The following is a 17401-nucleotide window of genomic DNA, read 5'->3' as shown; positions in this document are numbered from 1 at the left end:
AGCCTGGGCTACAAAGTGAGCTCAAGGCCAGCCTGAACTGCATAGCGAGACCCTGTCTCAAAAAGACCAAAAAAAAAAAAAAAAAAAAAAAAAAAGAAAAAGAAATTACTTTGTATCTTTCCTATACATTTATGGTTTAGGATGCACCTTGAGAATTTAGACAGTAACTTAGGGCTCCTTTTCTCAGAATCTCTCCTCTCTCAGGCACCTCCTTGTTTTCCAGAGACTGATTGTCCTAAGTTCTGTTCTCTGCTTCATCAGGATAGATGGATGCTTTCCTAATGGCATTTTAGTGGTTTGCCCAGTGATTGTAGCCTACATTCAGGCTAAAGCCATAAAGTGAAACCATAAAATCAGAAACTCACCCCATTCTGATCTCTTATTTCGTGTTCTATCTGCACTCTGAAAATCTGCTTGCTTTTGTTCACTCTCTGGAGCCTTCTCGTAGGGCTGTGTGTGTGTGTGTGTGTGTGTGTGTGTGTGTGTGTGAGCGTGCGTGTGCATGCAAGTGCATGTGTGCTCATGCATGTATGTGCAAGCACATGTGGGTGTTTTGTCCAGAGTTTATAGGTATTATCTACTGAGAGTGTTTGCTGTTATTCTATGAGAGAGTCTCAGATAAACTTACTTCATAATTTGGGGGAAGGAATATAACCCTCAACTGCTCTTTCACATCTTAACATTTCTTTTTCTTTCTCTCTTTTTTTTTGGTCTTTTGGAGACAGGTTTCACTATGCAGTTCAGGCTGGCCTTGAACTCACAGAGATCTCCTACCTCAGCCTCCCGAGTGCTGGGATTACAGGCCACCACACCCAGTTTATTTTATCATTTCTATCATCACTTATATTCTCCTGTTGTTTTAGAGAAAAAAGACTAAGTTCTCTAGTTTTCTCTTTTTTCCCCATAAGATCTTGTTTATAGCAGGACCTACAATTCACCTCATCCATTCATTCATCTATTTAATAAATACATATTGAGGTAGACATTGTGCTAGGTGTTGGGAATAATGAGGATGAGCAAAAATAGACCCTACTTCACCAAGACTGCTCTTTTCTTCTGGCTTGGGGGCCCAGGGTGTAGCTCGGCAGTAGAGAGTTTGCCTAACATACTTGAGGCTCTGGGTGTGATTTTATACCTCAAAAACTGTCACAGGTCTGACTTATTTCATTCTTACATCCTCTGTAACTTCAGTACTTCATCTTCCATTAACTCTAGTGACCAACCTCTCCTTTGCTTTCCTGTTTTCCTACTTCATTGATTTCTCCTTTTTTCTTCCAAGTGGAGGAATTCTCAGAGACTTGGTCCTTGTCTTTTGTTCTCAGCAGTTTTCCCTTCCCTTCCCTTCCCTTCCCTTCCCTTCCCTTCCCTTCCCTTCCCTTCCCTTCCCTTCCCTTCCCTTTCTTTTGCTGGGGATCAAACCCAGGACCTCACTCATGCCGGGCAAGTGCTCTACCTCATGCTAGGCAAGTGCTCTGAATCTGTAGCCCATTCTTGGCAGTGCTAATCTTAGGGTTTCAGTTCTATGCCAAGACTCCCAAGTCTCTACCTTCAGCCGTAACCTCTCCCTTCAGGTTGACACTTGCATTTGAGATGTTTGTCTCTTCCTGGTTGTCTGACAGTCACATTAAACTGCATGTAGTCAAAATCCAACTCATTATATTCCTCCAAACTTATTCTTCCTCTTGTATTTCTCTATTTTTACTTAATTATGGTTATTGGCAGCATAGAGTTGAATCAGAGCTACATCAGGACTGTTACAAAAGGGATTCTTGCATTGAATAGGAAGCTTGCTTATAGGAAAGACTCCAAAGTCCTTTCCAATACTGTGATTCTATTATGTTTCCAGCACTGTGCCATCCATTTCCTTCAAGAAGTTCATAATCAAATTGAGGGAGACAAAACAATTGAGTCGTAACTAGTCCTAACTTCAAATGCAGCAGGAATTCAGAGAAAGGATATAGTATTCATTGATGTAGTAAGAGAAGGCTTCATTAAGAAAGGAACCAAGCTCAGAGGATGGGCATGGTGGTGCAGGCCTGTAATCTTAGCACTCGGGAGGCTGAGGCAGGAGGATCATTGCAAGTGTGAGACCAGCCTGGGCTGCAAAGTGAGCTCAAGGCCAACCTGAACTGCATAGTGAGACCCTGTCGCAAAAGACAAAAAAAAAGCAGTTACAAATATGGTTGATAAAATGAGACATATATGCATGTGAAGTTAAGACTGTGAGTCAGAGCCAAATGAACATTACAGACAATAAGTGTAAGAAATTTAAAGTACAGAGTACTATACACTTGATGGATATGGAGGCTTTGTGGAGGAGGTGGAAATTGCATTGGCTTTCAAGGATGGGGAGAAATTAAAGAAGCTTGAAGTTCTCATAGCTATTTTTTTTTTGGCACCAGGAATTGAATTCAGGACCTTGTGCTTGCCAAGCAGGCACTTGTGCCACTGAACTATATCCCCAGCCCTTTCATGTCTGTTAAGAAGATGGAAATTTAACAAAAAGTTTAGGCTAGTGACCAAACAGAACAGTATTCTAGGCAGGAGTAGACTGTAGCCAGAATATTACTGAGCATTCCTTCCCAATGGAAGGTCTTTGTTGTTATTTATTTCTCTCCTTTTTTCCTTTTCAGATATTTTTCACCCTTCCCCTCTATAGGTGATAGGCAGAGTTGATGTTCTCGAGAGGCATGTTAGAGCATGGGCTTAAAAACCAGACTACAGTATCTGGATTCAACTCCTGACTTTGCCACTTATAAGCTGTGTAATTTGGGGCAAGTCGCTTAATGTGTCTGCCTCATCAGTATACTGCATGGAGCTGGGTGTAGTGGCGCACACCTGTAATCCCAGTACTTGGGAGGCTGAGGCAGGAGGATCGTTTCAAGTTTGAGGCCAGCCTGGGCTACAAAGTGAGCTCAAGGCCAGCCTGAACTGCAGAGCGAGACCCTATCTCAAAAAAATAAAAAAAAACCTCAAAAAACCCAAATCAGTATACTGCAGATATAAAAATAGCACCTATGTTGTAGAATTGTTTTGAGGATTGACTGAGTTAAAATACAGGACTTAAAATAGTGCCTGGCACATGGTAAGTGTTCAATAAGTGTTAGCTTTTTATTAAGGAAAGAAGACTGGATAATTGAAGCATTATTATCTTTCCAGGTCTTACTATATTATCTTTCCAGGTCTCTAGATAACTAATTATATAATTAACAAACACTTCTCTGGAAGCTAGAGGGCAAACTCTTGTCAACTGATGGCTTAGTCTTTAGCAATCCCTGTAAACATGCATAGGATTGTCCTCATCCCTAGGAGATCCAGAGATACTCGGGTAAAATAAATACAATAGCCAATTTAAGTAGACAAATTGAGTATTTAAAGAGCACTTAGAGCACGCCTGTACTCCCAGCACTCAACAGGCTGAGGGAGGAGGATTGCTGCAACTCTGAGGCCAGCCTGGGCTACAAAATGACTTCAAGGCCAGCCTGAACTGCATAGCGAGAGCCTGTCTCAAAAAAAAAAAAGAAAGAAAGAAAGAAAAAGAAAGAAAAGCAGCTAAAATCTCTACCCAGACCCCTTGTAGTACAGACTGTATGCATATTAGAGTGCTGCTTTTTTTGTTTTGTTTACATCCCTACATTATCTCTTTTTATAGCCAGACTGTTTTACTCTGTCCCTGCAGTTCCAGGCCCCTGATCTTAAAGAACATAAACACCCCAAATTCCAGGAACTTTTGATCTGCCAGTCTTTTTTTTTTCTTTAGGACAGTCTGAATACAGAAAGATGTTCTTGTCAGTGTGGTTGTGCAATACTAACTTGTACGTTATGAAATCTTCAGGGAAAAATTTAAGGGCAGGAAGATGGACAGTTGTCTGTGTGATCAAGATACAGTATTGCCTGTAGGCAGGATGAAGAACTAATGAGATTCCTTCCAATGTAAACATCATAAATCTTTATTACAGTTTCCCCCATTTTTGACTCCTTTCAAGAAAGGATGAACATGGTCAAGGAAACTCAACAGAGAGAACAATGGACATCAACATTCTGATGTCACCTGTTTGCCAAAGGATTTGACTGGTGTGTGTGCACGCGCGCACACGTGTGTCCTCATATTTGTGTTTGATAACTGAGGTCCGAAGGATAACTGTGCTTTGCCCAACATCACTTGGCAACTGGGAACTGTGGGCCTCTCATGAAAAACAAAAATGGTAGGTATGTCTATGAATATATGGGAACCAGCTGTTAACAGCTGTTAATCACCTTATTACTGCAAAGGATCTAATTAGCCTAGTACTTTCTACTCTTCTCTGTCCACCCTACCAAATCTTTCTCTTAAAGACCATGTATCAGCTGTTTGCATCTCATTGTGAATCTAACTTACAGAATTCTCCTAGGACTACTTGAGTCTAAGCCTTATCTCTTCCTTGGCCTGTACACTCAAATTTTCACTTTTTATAGGATCATTCCCTCCAGCTGCTAAATACATTGCAATCTTTTCTATTTTTAACAAACAAAGCTTTCTTCAACAATGCATTTCCCTCCAGCTACTGCATTCCCTTCTTAGGCAAACTTCCCAAAAGAATTTCTCTAATAAATGTTTCCCCTTTTCTGATTTATTCTCAATCCATTGTGTTTCAGTTCTATTCCCAGGATTTTACTGAAGCTGCTGTCATTTAATTGTCAAACCAGTGGACATTTCTCAGGGCTTATCTTATTTGACCTTTCTACTGTAGTAAACACTGTCAACCACCTACTTGCTTCTTCTGGAAACTTTTATTCTTGCTTCCAGATAACTATTGTCTTTGGTTTTCTTTCTACTGCTTCCTGTTATCCTTTACAAGCTTGTTTTCCCTGTGCCTGTCCTTTTATGCTTTTCCCAAATGGAAGTAGTTTTATTTTTTCTGATTAAAAAAGGAATATAACCCTAGGTTTGATCCTTGATATCACACCACACACACACACACACACACACACAATCAGATCTTTAGAGAATTATAAATAAAAACATAAAATCTAACTGAAATTCCCCAGAAGTAACCACTGCAAACATTTGGGTGTATATCCTTCCAGACTTTAAAAATTATTAGGTAGGTTGGGGATGTAGCTCAGTGGTACTGTGCTTGCCTTGCATGCACCAGGCCCCTGGGTTATATATATCATATACATTAATACAAATGGTATCACACTACAATTTTTTTACCATCTTTTTCACCTTTTCATAGATTTCATTCCATATTAACACGCGTGGAACATTATTTTTTTTGGTGATGGACACTGAACACAGCACATGCTAAGCACATGTTCTTTCACTGAGTTACACCTCTAGCCCAAACCATAACTTTAAATGGATATATCCTATAGGAGAATCCTGAATTTGGCCGTTTATACAAGAGACTGGGTTTTATAGTAGAAGTGACTGAGATACAATGTCCTGTAAAATAAAACATCTTGTACCTCAGTTAATTAATTATTGCAGCGCTGGGGATCAAACCGAGGGCCTCATGCATGCTGGGCAAGCACTGTACCACTGAGCTACACCCCCAGCCCTGTGTAACCCCTTTACAGGACTTGTCGTATAGACAGATTCACAAGCCTGGCATAGTGGCATGCGCCTGAAGCTACCAGGGAGGCTGGGGTGGAAGGATGGCTTGAGTCGGTGATTCAAAACCAGTCTGGCAACATAGTGAGACTGTTTCAAAACAAAAAACAAAAACAAAACCCCAACCAAATTATCAAATTAGAAGAAAAGAGCTACAAAAACATTGCATGAAATGAGTAATTACTTTAAAAAAGTGAAATCCTTTACTAGAGTCTTTATGTGATTAGCTGAGTATTTCCTCAGAATAAATTATTGGAAACAATTTTTTTTGAGTCAAAAGTTTCAGTAAATAATATTTAAATTTTTTCTTTTTTTTTTTGGCTTTTTGAGAAGTGTCTCACTATGTAATGCAGACTGGCCTTGAGCGCACGGCAATCCTCTTGCCTCAGTCTCCTGAGTGCTAGGATTACAGGCATGCACTACCATGCCTGGCTAAAATGTTTTAAAAATACAAAAGTAATAAATGAAAAACAACTTTGCCTGCCGTTCAAGACTCCTGTTTCCCAGTTCTGCTTTCCAGTGACAGCTAGTACTGTATTACATGTTTTCTTGCAGTCAAAGTTGTTTTTTAAACACATGCCAATTTGTTTCCCAAAAAGGGATTCACTTTCCCAACAAAATTGCATAACCTCACCAATTTAAGTCCTCGGTCCTTATCTTCACAGTTTTCTTTCTACACCATATGTTGATGACTCCCAAGTCTTTATCTCTAACCCGGAGCAAGCCCTTGAGCTCCAGGCAACTATTTCCAGCTGCCATTTGGACCTCTCCGACTGGATTTTCCTAAATTGAACTCACTGTCTTTTCAAACTTACTGCTCTTTCTGTAATCCAATTTTTCATGGATGGTACCTAGTTATGTAAGTGAGAAATGTAAGGGTCATTTTCAGTTCCCTCTTCTGCCAACCCCCAAACAGTAGCAATAGCTAACAGTTACTGAACACTTACCATTTGCACATAAAATATTTTATTTTATTGAATTCTCAAAGCAGCCCCAGAGGTAGCTATCAGTCATAACGTTTTCATTTTACAATTGAGGAAAACTGTATAACTTGCTGAAGGTTATACAGCTAGGAAGCTGATATTTAAACCCAGACAGCCTTAATCCCTGGTTTACATGCTTAAATCCTATATTATACTGTACTGCTATCATATTTAATACAAGTCCTATCTATTTTATTTCCTTAATCTCTGTTCTATCTTTTACCTTTTTTCCATTTCCACCATCACCCGATTTTCTTGTCAACATCTTTATAGTCACATTCAATTTAAATATATTTTCCATGTTATCTGCAAAATCATCCCTCTAAAACACAACTCTGAGCATGTCTTTTTCCTGCTTAAGATCCTTCAACAGCTTCCTTTCACCTATCATAAGGTCTGCTCTGCCCATTCCCAGCCAACCTACCTTTAAATACGTCCATCCCACAATCGGAATTGGTAATAATTGCCTGAAAATACCATATTGTTTCTTATCACAAGGACTTTGTATATGTTGTTTTTTTTTTCCTTCCAGAAATTACCTTTCCCCATTTCCACTCTTATTTGTTCTTTATGTCTTTTCACTTCTGTTAAACTCAAAGGCTTTTTCTTCCAGAAAGCCTTCTCTAATTCTTCCAATTATACATGTATGTCCTATGTTACTTTTTAGCATTTGTTTAATTTTGCAGTACTAGGGATTGAACCCTGGGCCTTCACACTGAGCTACATCTCTAGCCCTTTTAATTTTTTGTTTTTTTTAAAATTCGAGACAGGGTTTTGCTAAGTTGCTAAATTGACCAGGCTGGACTTGAATTTGTGATCCTTCAAACTCAGCCTCCCAAAGTGCTCAGAGAACAGGTGTGTGCTACCACGCCCAACTAACATTTGCTTATTTTCAGTTTGTCATATTATATTAGTTTTGTTGTCTCCCTCAATAGAATGTTAATTTCTTGAGGGCAGGGACTCTCTTATTTAACTCTAGGTCTCCAGTATTTTCCATGGTATTTCACATGTGAGTAGTTGCTTAGTAGATGTCAGTTAAATTGAATTAAATAATTGTGAAATTGTAGGGCCTTGTGTTTTGTTGAAAGAATTTCAGGCATCAGTGATATAGGAAAAAAATTTTCTTTGAGACAAGATCTCAGTATGTAGCCCTGGCTGGCCTCAAATTCCCCATCCTCCTGCTTCAGCCTCCTGAGTGTAGGAGTGTTTGGGATTACAGGCATGCTTCACCACATCTGGCTGGGAGATATTTTTGGAGGAACGGAGGGCAGGTGAAGGGAGGAGGAAAGAGGAATGATCTGAAATGATTACCTGTCAATCCCTTAATGTAATGTGGAGCATGTGATTAGTTTCATAAATATTAGTATTTCTATAGATGATTCCAGGTGGATGTGTATTCTAGCTCCATTATGGCAAGCAACCTTAGAACACTGCCAAGTATGGAGTTCTGAAGTGTATTAAATAAGTGCTGTCAAATTTGCTGAGAAATTAACACTGAGTAAACCTGGAGTTAGCTTTCCCACGGCAACATGTAGAGGAGGAAGATGAGTCCAGTTCTCCTGAAAAGTGAGGAGTCATCTCTGTGTTACCCCGTTATAGTTGCTCGCTGCTTTCTTGCCACCTGCTCAATTGTGTGCGGCCTGAATTGAAAGCATCAGCGGCACCTGCGGTGAGGCTGCATTCTAGGTTCTCGGTACTATTGTTGGAACCCCACCCTCCAGAGATCACCCTTCTATTTTCGCGGAAAAGCCGGATTTATTCAGGTCACGGGGCTTTGGCCTATCATTGTAGAATCCTAGCTTGTGGGGCAGTGCCCGCTGCTGATTGATACACCGTCTGAGACAATTTCTTGGGTTGAGGAGCGTTGATTGGCGGAGGCTGCCCCTGGTGCTTCGCAGGGTATTGGATGGCACCACGGAAGATCCAGGTTCCGGGGTAGCCACCATCATCACCCGGAAGCCTGAATGAGGCCTCTTCCGCACAGTAAGTGCAGCCACCAGTGCCTGTGCCATGCAGGGCGCAGGGCCCGGGCCCGGGCAGCGTGCGCGTGCGTGCCTGCGTGGGCGCGCGTGCGCGGCGCCGCTGTCTGTGGGTTGGCTGGTTATTTTGCAAGCGGGAGGGGCCGTGCGCGCTCCTTCCTCGGCTTCTGTCCCCCACCCCCCTTCCCCGGTCCCCGTCTCTCCTTCGTAAAGATGTCGGACACGGCAGTAGCTGACACTCGGCGCCTTAACTCGAAGCCTCAGGACCTGACCGACGCTTACGGGCCGCCGAGTAACTTCCTGGAGATCGACATCTTTAATCCTCAAACGGTGGGCGTGGGCCGCGCGCGCTTCACCACCTATGAGGTTCGCATGCGGGTGAGTCACGGGGTGAGGGAGACAGCTGAGGGGGGGCTGCGGTGGAGGCTGCTCTGAGGACGGCTAACGGCGGGGAAGACGCCTGAAGGGGTCGCTTAGGGGTTAGGGGCGTAATAGGTTTAGAGAGCGCTCTGCAGACTCGGTTGTGGCCCCAGGATGCACAGAACTCCTGAGGGGGACATCGGATGACGGTGCGGGCGAACAAATAGCCAGGAGGAAGAAGTGCAGCCCGGCTGGGCAGGGTGGGGAAGATGGAAAAAGATTAGAGTGAGGAATTCGACTAGATAGGAATCTTGACTGACTGATGAAAGAAGAAAAGGGAGGGTGGAAGAGGGCTAGGGGATGGAGAGCCGAGGCGGATACCGCCGGGTCCCGTAACTAAGCTAGGTTTGGGGAGTCAGTGTGGAATGGGAGGGCAGGAAGGTAGGGCTTCTTGCCAATCAGGTCTCCCTGGGATGATGGACTCAAGCGAAGCCTCGGACTAGAGGCCAGATAGACTCCGGGAAAGAGTGGCAGTAAGCTCATAGAGGCAGAAATAGAAAGGGAGTCCCCTGGAGACTGAATACTTCCCTGACTTGTCTAAGGTTAACACCTGGAGGAGAGAGATGTTTTATGCTTAAGTTTTCTCAGGTACCACATGCTGCGTCTCCCCGTACAGCCTGGCTCTGCACTGGAATGGGTGGATTATCCGACGAGGCTCTCATCCCGTGCTGATCTTTTAGATTTGAAATATCCAGAGTGTTTACTTCCATATTTATCGCCTCTCATTTGGGTTCTGTGTATATGAATGGCTGTTTGCCTTTTCTGTCCTACATTAACCTTTTGGATTTCTACCCTGGTCTGTAGTTACCTTAATGCATAACATTTCAGAACAGACTGCCCCAGGAGTGGCTTTTTCCAGTGTACACCACAGAGGACTTTATTCTGTAGTGCTTAGTCCAGAGGGTAAGGATGGAATGTGCAGATAGAGTACATAGTTTGCAGATTCTTTTGTCCAAAGTGGTTATAGGTAAAACCTTTAAGAACCATTTCCTGGTTTTATGTTTTCTTCTCAGGCTACAAAGCTAGAATATTCCTTATGGATAGCATCTGCTTAAACAGCGTTGAAGACCTAAAAGAGTGTATGAATTGAATGAGAAAGTGTGGTCTCCTTCGTGGACTTTGAAATCTCATTGACGGATTATCTATCTCCAAAAGAAAGAACGAATAGCAAAACATGAGAAACACTTGTCTTTTTTTGGCAATACTGGCCTCACACGTGCTAGACATGCACTTTACCACTGAGCTACACCTCCATCCCAACATTTGTGTGTGTGTATGTCTCTTTTTTTTGTGGTACTGAGATTGAACCCAGGACATTTGCACTGAGCTACATCCTCACATCCCTAGTCCCTTTTCTTATTTTTATTTTGAGACAGGGTCTTGTTAGAATCCAGGCTAGGCTCTAACTTGCAGTCCTCCAGCCTCAGCCTCCCAGAGCACTGAGATTACAGGCATGTCACACTGTACCTGGCAATACCTGTCTTATGTAGATAAGAACTATTTGAAGTCATGTCTTTGGGGAAGAATGGAATTTATGTATTTCAAAATATAAAAGGAGCTGAGGGTGTAGCTCAGTGGTGCAGCAGATAGCATGCTTGAGGCCTTGGGTTTGATCTCTAGCACCACAAAAACAAGTAAAAAACAAAATATGATAAAAAAAGAACTGTTATTGCTGCAGAACTTAATGACCTGATGGAACCTAGGCACAACATGTTCAGTATAAATACTCTGCTGTGAGTGTTTGAAGACATTGTTTATCCTCTTGGACTACTTAAAAGTCTTAGGAATTATGAATGTAATAGCACCCTCCTTCAGGTAATCTAATAACAACAGAGACTGTTAATCTTGTGCCTTTTATGTGCCAGGCATTGAACTAGATTTTAGTGCCTATTTTTATCCTTACAAAAACCCATTTTACAAATGGTAAGCCAAGGAGGAATGTAGTTTAACTTGTTCAGGTATATGTCACTGTAACCGACAGGGCTGGGATTTGAACCAAAGTCTGATGGACCTCAAAGCCCATGCTCTTTCCACTATAGTCTGTGGCAAGGCTTACAGTTTTCCTACCAAGTTTCTCATCAGTCCCTTCCACAAATGTATAATAATGATAGAGTTGATGGTGGTTCCTTGCTCAGTAGGTTTGAGTTAATTTGTGTTGTTTATATTAATTTGTATGGTTGTATAGGCTTTTGTTTTTCAGTACTGGGGAATGAACCCAGAGCCTCACAATGAAGCTGTATCCCCCGCCCTTTTTTTTGTATTTTGAGACGGGGTTTTGGTAAGTGTCCAGACTAGGTTCACTCCTGCTCAGTCTCCCTCCTTCCCCTCTCCAGAGTAGTAGGACTGTAGACAGGCAGTGCCACACCTGGCTAAGCTTTTGATATTTTTATTGAAGCATTTGCATTTATTTATTATTATTTTTTGACAGGGTGTCCCTGTAGGCTGGCTTTGAAGTCACTGTTAGCCTAGGTTGGCTTTAAACTCACAGTGATTCTCCTGCCTCAGCCTCCTGAGTGCTGTGATTACAGGGGTATGCCACCACACCTTTAACATTTGTTTTTTTGTTTGTTTGTTTTTGTTTTTTTTTTTGAGACAGGGTCTCACTACACAATTCAGGCTGGTCTTGCACTCACTTTGTAGCTCAGGCTGGTCTTGATCTCAGAATGATCCTCCTGCCTCAGCCTCCCTGACCATTGGGATTATAGGCGTGCACCACCATTGTAGCTTTTTTTTTTTTAACATTTGTGTTTATTAAAAAATTTTTTCTGTGGTGCTAAGGATTGAACCACAGGCCTTGCCTGTACTAAGCATATACTCTATAATGGACCTCTACCCTCAGCCCCATATAATAAATATTGCTGAAGCTCTTCTCTTTCATTTTGTTCAATAAGGAATCCTGTCCTCATGGGGATTTGGAGAGGTGTCTTGGTGACCTCACATTGTGAAGCTCTAGCAGAGCTCCAAGATGCTCTTTTCTTCCCAAGAGGCAGTTGTGGAAAAAGACAAAGTTCCTTTTATTACCCATCCAGTGATATGATTTGGTGGGAAGTAAATATGGTCATGATTAATGCATGTGGTTGGCCATTTCCATTTAGAACTTGTCGATAGGAGTAAGATTAGGGCTTTTTGTTTGTTAGGGGTTTCTGTTGTCACTAGAGTCTGGGGAATCTTTTCAATGATTAAGATGTGGGAATGAGCCAGTTTATATCAAGGAGCAAGCTGTGGTAAGCCAACTTATATAATGGCTATTCTGTATTTTCTAAGTAAGGGCAGGATAAACATACATAGGGTTTCTCTTAATCAATTGAGTATTTATTGAGTAACATGTATTTTAGGGACTTGAAATAGTCATGGTTCCTGATTTTTTTTTTTTTTTTTTGAAGTACTAGGGATAGCACTCTGGGCACTCTACCACTGAGCTACATCCCTAGCCCTTTTTGTTTTTATTTTGAGACAGAGTCCCACTAAAGTTGCTGAGGTTGGCCTTGAACTTGTGATTATTCTGCTCAACCTCTCGAGTTCTGAGATTACAGGCTTGTGCCACTGTGCCTGGCATAGTTCCTGATCTTGATGAGATCATAATTTAGTTAGGTAGGCAAGACAAACAGGATATATATAACAACAGTGTGTAAAGAGATAGGAAAGTGTAAAAGTTTGGCAAGTTCGGAAAGGATACCAGTATATCCAGCTGGTATTGTCAGGAGAAATTTCCTGAATGAAGTGAGATTGAGATAGGGCTTATAGAGTGGAAACAATTTGAATAGAAAAGTAGAGGAAGGCATACCTTGGTGATATTTACCTCTTTATTTATTTTTATTTTTCGCAGTAATGGGGTTGAACCCAGGGCCTGTGCACTGAGCTACATCCCCAGACCTTTTTTTATTTTTTATTTTGAGGCAGGGTCTCACTAAGTTATTAAGTTGCCCAGGCTGGGCTTGAGTCCTCTTGCCTCAGCCTCCCAGAGTGCTGGGATTATAGGTGTGCACCACTGCATCTGACTTATCTCTTTTTCTTTATAGGGAACTTTAGTTTTTAATGGAAAATGTAATATGTGGATGTGATACATTGTATAGTAAACAATATTATTTTCACCCAGTCTAGTTGTCTGGTCTTACTCTCCAAAGGTAATCTCTGTGACCAATATCTTTTAACTAATTAATTAATATATATATATATATTATAAACACAAAAAGAGGCAAGCCCCCCCCTTTCTTTTGTCATTTTGAGGCAGGGTCTCACTATGCAGTTCAGCTGACCTTGAGCTCACTTTGTAGCCCAGGCTGGCCTCAAACTCACAACGATCCTCCTGCCTCAGCCTTCCGAGTGTTGGGATTACAGGTGTGCACCACTGTGCCTGGCAAGCCCTGCCTCCCCCGCTTCTGTACCTTGATTTTACCAGTTAATACCTTTCCATACTGGCACATACAGATCTTCCACATTCTTTTCTTAGTCATATAGTGTCCCAATTGTACAAGTATACCATAAATCATTTAACCAATTTTCTGTTGATGGACATTATTGTTACAAATAATAAAATGCAGTGAAAACACGTGTGTGTGTGTGTGTGTGTGTGTGTGTATGTGTGTGTGTCTGTCTGTCTGTGTATTTACATACAGCTTCAGGTAGATTTGTAGGTTAAATTCTAAGCAACAAGGAACCTTTTTTTTTGCATTGTTAGGAATGGGACCCCAGGCCTTGTGCATGCTAGGCAAGTACTGTACCAGTGAGCTACATCCCCAGCCCCAATTGTGACATGGTTGGACACGGTAATGGTTAGTAGTTACCTGATGGTGTTTTGAAAGGGTTATAGGTACGTGGTTCATAAGGGCTATTAGACCTGCCCAGTGGTTGTGACAGGTAGCCAGCTACCACACCATCTTTCTTCTTTCATTCTTCCTTCCATGTAGACAAACCTACCTATCTTCAAGCTGAAAGAGTCCTGTGTACGGAGGCGCTACAGTGATTTTGAATGGCTGAAAAATGAATTGGAGCGAGATAGTAAGGTATGTCCTATCCCGTGGCACTCTTAGAGGAAGAGATTTACATAGCTTGAGAGGGTATAAGATCATGTTCTGTAAAATCTTGAAAGGGAATGGAGAGAGTGAACACACTCTTTTTTTTTTTAATTTTAAAAATAAAAGGAAGAAAACATTAACAGACAGACAACCTTTTACAAAATAGCAAAAGAACAGTACAGACAATACAGAGTTACAAACAAAATGGGAGGAAATTAACAATGCTTGTTGTATTACATACTGGTATCTTCAAAGTGGTTTCTCGTGAAAACAGATAGAGACATGCAATATTGATCAGTCAAGGACTCATTAACAGTTTCTTTCAGCAAAGAAATAGAAGACAGTAGAACAACTATGTTAACTATCCTGTATATACATACATACACACTCTTATCTACCAAATGCCAAGATTTTGGATCTGGGAATATCATTTGAAACTTGAAAGAGGTAAGTTTAGGGCAGTGTTTTTATTGGTATATGTTTGTGATGCATAATTACATTCATCTTGGGGGAATGGTGTATGTATATAACCTATCTTGATCGTTTTTACTACCCCTTTCCCCCTCTGGCCCCTTCTCTAGGTCTGCTTCCCATCTTCACAGAGTCTAGCCGGCCTTGACAGTCCTCCTGCTTCAACATTTCTTGCAGTGCTGGGATTACAGGCGTGTGCCGTCACACCCACCTGGTTTTAGTTTTTGCAAATTACTGTCCTTGAGACAGGGTGGATCCTATGCCTAGGAAGAGATGAGTACCATTTCACTCGCTCTCGTTCCTTCTCCCATGGGGCTGATATATTGCATCTTCCTCTAGATTGTAGTACCACCACTGCCTGGAAAAGCCTTGAAGCGGCAGCTCCCTTTTCGAGGAGATGAAGGGATCTTTGAAGAATCTTTCATTGAAGAAAGGAGGCAGGGTCTTGAACAGTTTATTAACAAGTAAGCCAACCCCAGTTCTTGGGAGCTCTGCTTGCTACTTCTGCCATTATGGCCTTTCTGGATATTTTGTCCAATCTTGTGTTTTTTTTTTTTTTGTAAGGGGTACTGTGATGTGTTGACTGTGTAGTGGGCTAACTGCACCGTAAATCTCTGTTCCTTTGAGCAGAATTCTGATCCTGTGTACCAGGGCCTAAAGGAACACTGTATATGAATGGCTGCACCTTGAGATTTCCCTACCTTGCCTTCTGTCCCCCTTTCCCTCTACAACATTAGGGCTGACGTGTACCCTGCTGCTGTTCTCCAATGGTGCAGACGTTAGGGCTGACCTTGTTCTTCCTCCTGTCTCCACTCCCCTCCCTCTGCTAATTCTGTGATGCCCAGCACTACTGATAACCATCTTGGTCTCTTTGTAGAATTGCTGGGCACCCACTGGCTCAGAATGAACGCTGCCTACACATGTTCCTGCAGGAGGAGGCAATTGACAGGAACTACGTCCCTGGGAAGGTGCGCCAGTAGGAGCCCCTCTCACCACCTGCCCTCTACTTTCCTGCTGAGATGACGTTGGTTTTTACACTAAGCCTCTCTCTCTCTCTGATCTGAAGTTGGCTGCCCGTCCCCTGGCCTGATAGACTGTCTGCCATTGTACCCCTTGGTACCTCCTGACTACACCTTGTGGGCATTCGGAAAGGATCTTTTCTGAGGAGATGTAGGAAATCACAGGCAGATGCCCTTTGCTTGGGGGAGGGTGGGTGGGTGGGGGGTTGGACTGGAAGGCAATTTCTCGGGCATTTACCCATGCCAAGGCAAACCTTGTATAGGGGGGCTCACGCTGGTGACACTTACAGACAAACCGATGCTGCAAGTCCAGGGGATTTTCCTTCTTAGGTTTAACCAGGAACACTGAGCGGGGAGAAAAACCCTGCCCTTTCTACCTGCATGAACTTTTTCTTTTTGGGGAAAGTGGTAGAGATCCAGAAGCTCTCCATGTTTTCTCTAGGCCCATTCCCAGTTTTCTCAGCAGTTTTTTTTTATATCATTTTTTCCTCTCTCTTGTTGCTTTCCATGGCAGTAATCCTCCTAGAGTCTAAGCAATCTGTTGTGTTGAGCAAAGTGTGGGTTTTCTGGGCCCATCTTCATGGCTGCTGCAGAGTCAGAAGAAAGCCATAGGGAGTAGGGGAGGTCCTGTTGCCTAGCCCTCCTTTCTCTGTGGCTCCCTACTCTGGCTGCCTATTTTTGCTTCCCAGCAGGTGGGTCAGTATGGGCCAACAGTTCTCCCGCCCCAAGCCTTTGCTACTATATGAGTTAGCTTTGCAGGTTTGTTGGCTTCAGGGGTGGGGATAACTCACCACTGCCAAGTGCCTCCTTGAACGGTGGCAGTTGGTCATATTCTAGGTTCCTCCAGATTGTAGGGAAGAACGTCACTACTTTCTTCCTTTCTTTCTTCCTTCCCCATCCCGTTTAGTGCTGCCTCAAGAGCAGAAGCACACAAATAAACACAGTCTCTGATTTCTCCTAAGCACTTTGAGCTGTTGAATGGGGCTCAGGGGCCAGGGTTGTCACTGCTCTCCCCAGCTTGGTCACAAGGTTATTGAACTGCCTGCACTTGTTTCCCACAGAACCTCAGCATTCTCCCCAGGGCCAGCAGCTGGGTATGGATTTCCTAAATTTTAGTCTAAAGTAGCTTCTTATGGCTGACAAGTGTCCTGAGATTTTGTCCGGAAGGGAGTGCTTTTTTTGGGGCTGGGGTTCACTGTCTCTCCTAAGTGGTAGGATGAGACCAAGTTAACTCTGGTGCGTGGTGAAAGCTGGGGCCCTTTGCTTAGATCTCTATCATGAAAGCCTTGGGGAAAGGATTGCTGATTCTGTGACGACCCTGGTCAGAGAGGTTAGGATTAGATTTTGACGAGTGGAGCCCATCTAAATGTTGACATTCCTGGAGACAGATGAACTCTGTAGCTGCTGAGCTCCCTTTCCCACCTCGCCAGTGTTGGTATTGTTGCTGCCTTTTTGATTTGTATCCTTTATTATAACCTTTTTTTTTTTTTTTAAAAAGATTTCTTCTTTCATTGTGCGCAAGTGCTGAGAGTCTGAGGCCCCATTTCTGCTGTGTATATATCCTCATTCGGGGCTTTTATTCAGCAAACTGTTCATTCTTCTGTCAGGAAATGTCATATTCAAATCTGTTCATATTAAACCACTGTGAAGCAAGCCTCTGTTTTCTTTTTTTTTTTTTTTTTTTTGGGTACCGGGAATGGAACTCAGGACCTCACGCTTGCCAGGCAGGTGCTGTGCCACTGAGCAAAATCCCCAGCCCCGTTTTCTTGCTTAAATGGTAAATTTTGTATTTCTTAGAGTCGAAGATATGCTTGGTGTTGTGCATAAATCATACAACATGGTCAATGTCTCTTTTTTTTGAGACAGGGTCTCACTATGTAACTCAGACTGGCCTTGAACTCACTATGTAGCCCAGGCT

The 17401-nt window shown here is 42.5% G+C and overlaps 1 protein-coding gene and 1 long non-coding RNA gene across 2 annotated transcripts; both read left to right on the top strand.

Annotated features, from left to right (window-relative positions):
- Positions 1–8621: 8621 nt before the first annotated feature.
- On the top strand, positions 8622–17136 carry Snx12 (sorting nexin 12). The gene is made up of 4 exons (XM_005401637.2): positions 8622–8936; positions 13886–13981; positions 14804–14928; positions 15342–17136. The coding sequence occupies exons 1-4, from the start codon at positions 8772–8774 to the stop codon at positions 15442–15444; spliced, it is 489 nt and encodes a 162-aa protein (XP_005401694.1). The 5' UTR covers positions 8622–8771; the 3' UTR covers positions 15445–17136.
- On the top strand, positions 8959–10151 carry LOC106146359. Its single transcript, XR_001230765.1, has 2 exons — positions 8959–9881; positions 9992–10151. It is a non-coding gene; the product is annotated as an uncharacterized LOC106146359 (long non-coding RNA).
- Positions 17137–17401: the final 265 nt, after the last annotated feature.

This window comes from Chinchilla lanigera, unplaced genomic scaffold (genome assembly GCF_000276665.1).
Source record: "Chinchilla lanigera isolate Chin_1 unplaced genomic scaffold, ChiLan1.0 scaffold00074, whole genome shotgun sequence".
Classification (NCBI taxonomy): Eukaryota; Metazoa; Chordata; class Mammalia; order Rodentia; family Chinchillidae; genus Chinchilla; species Chinchilla lanigera.
The sequence above is the reverse complement of the archived record's forward strand: the minus strand, read 5'-3'. Positions and strand labels throughout refer to the sequence as shown.

Bases quoted from the DNA above. Each gene is read 5' to 3' on its own strand.
- Snx12 (XM_005401637.2), top strand. From the start codon at position 8,772: ATGTCGGACACGGCAGTAGCTGACACTCGGCGCCTTAACTCGAAGCCT. The intron at 13,982-14,803 runs GTATGTCCTATC...ATCTTCCTCTAG, and splicing joins AATTGGAGCGAGATAGTAAG to ATTGTAGTACCACCACTGCC. The intron at 14,929-15,341 runs GTAAGCCAACCC...GTCTCTTTGTAG, and splicing joins CTTGAACAGTTTATTAACAA to AATTGCTGGGCACCCACTGG.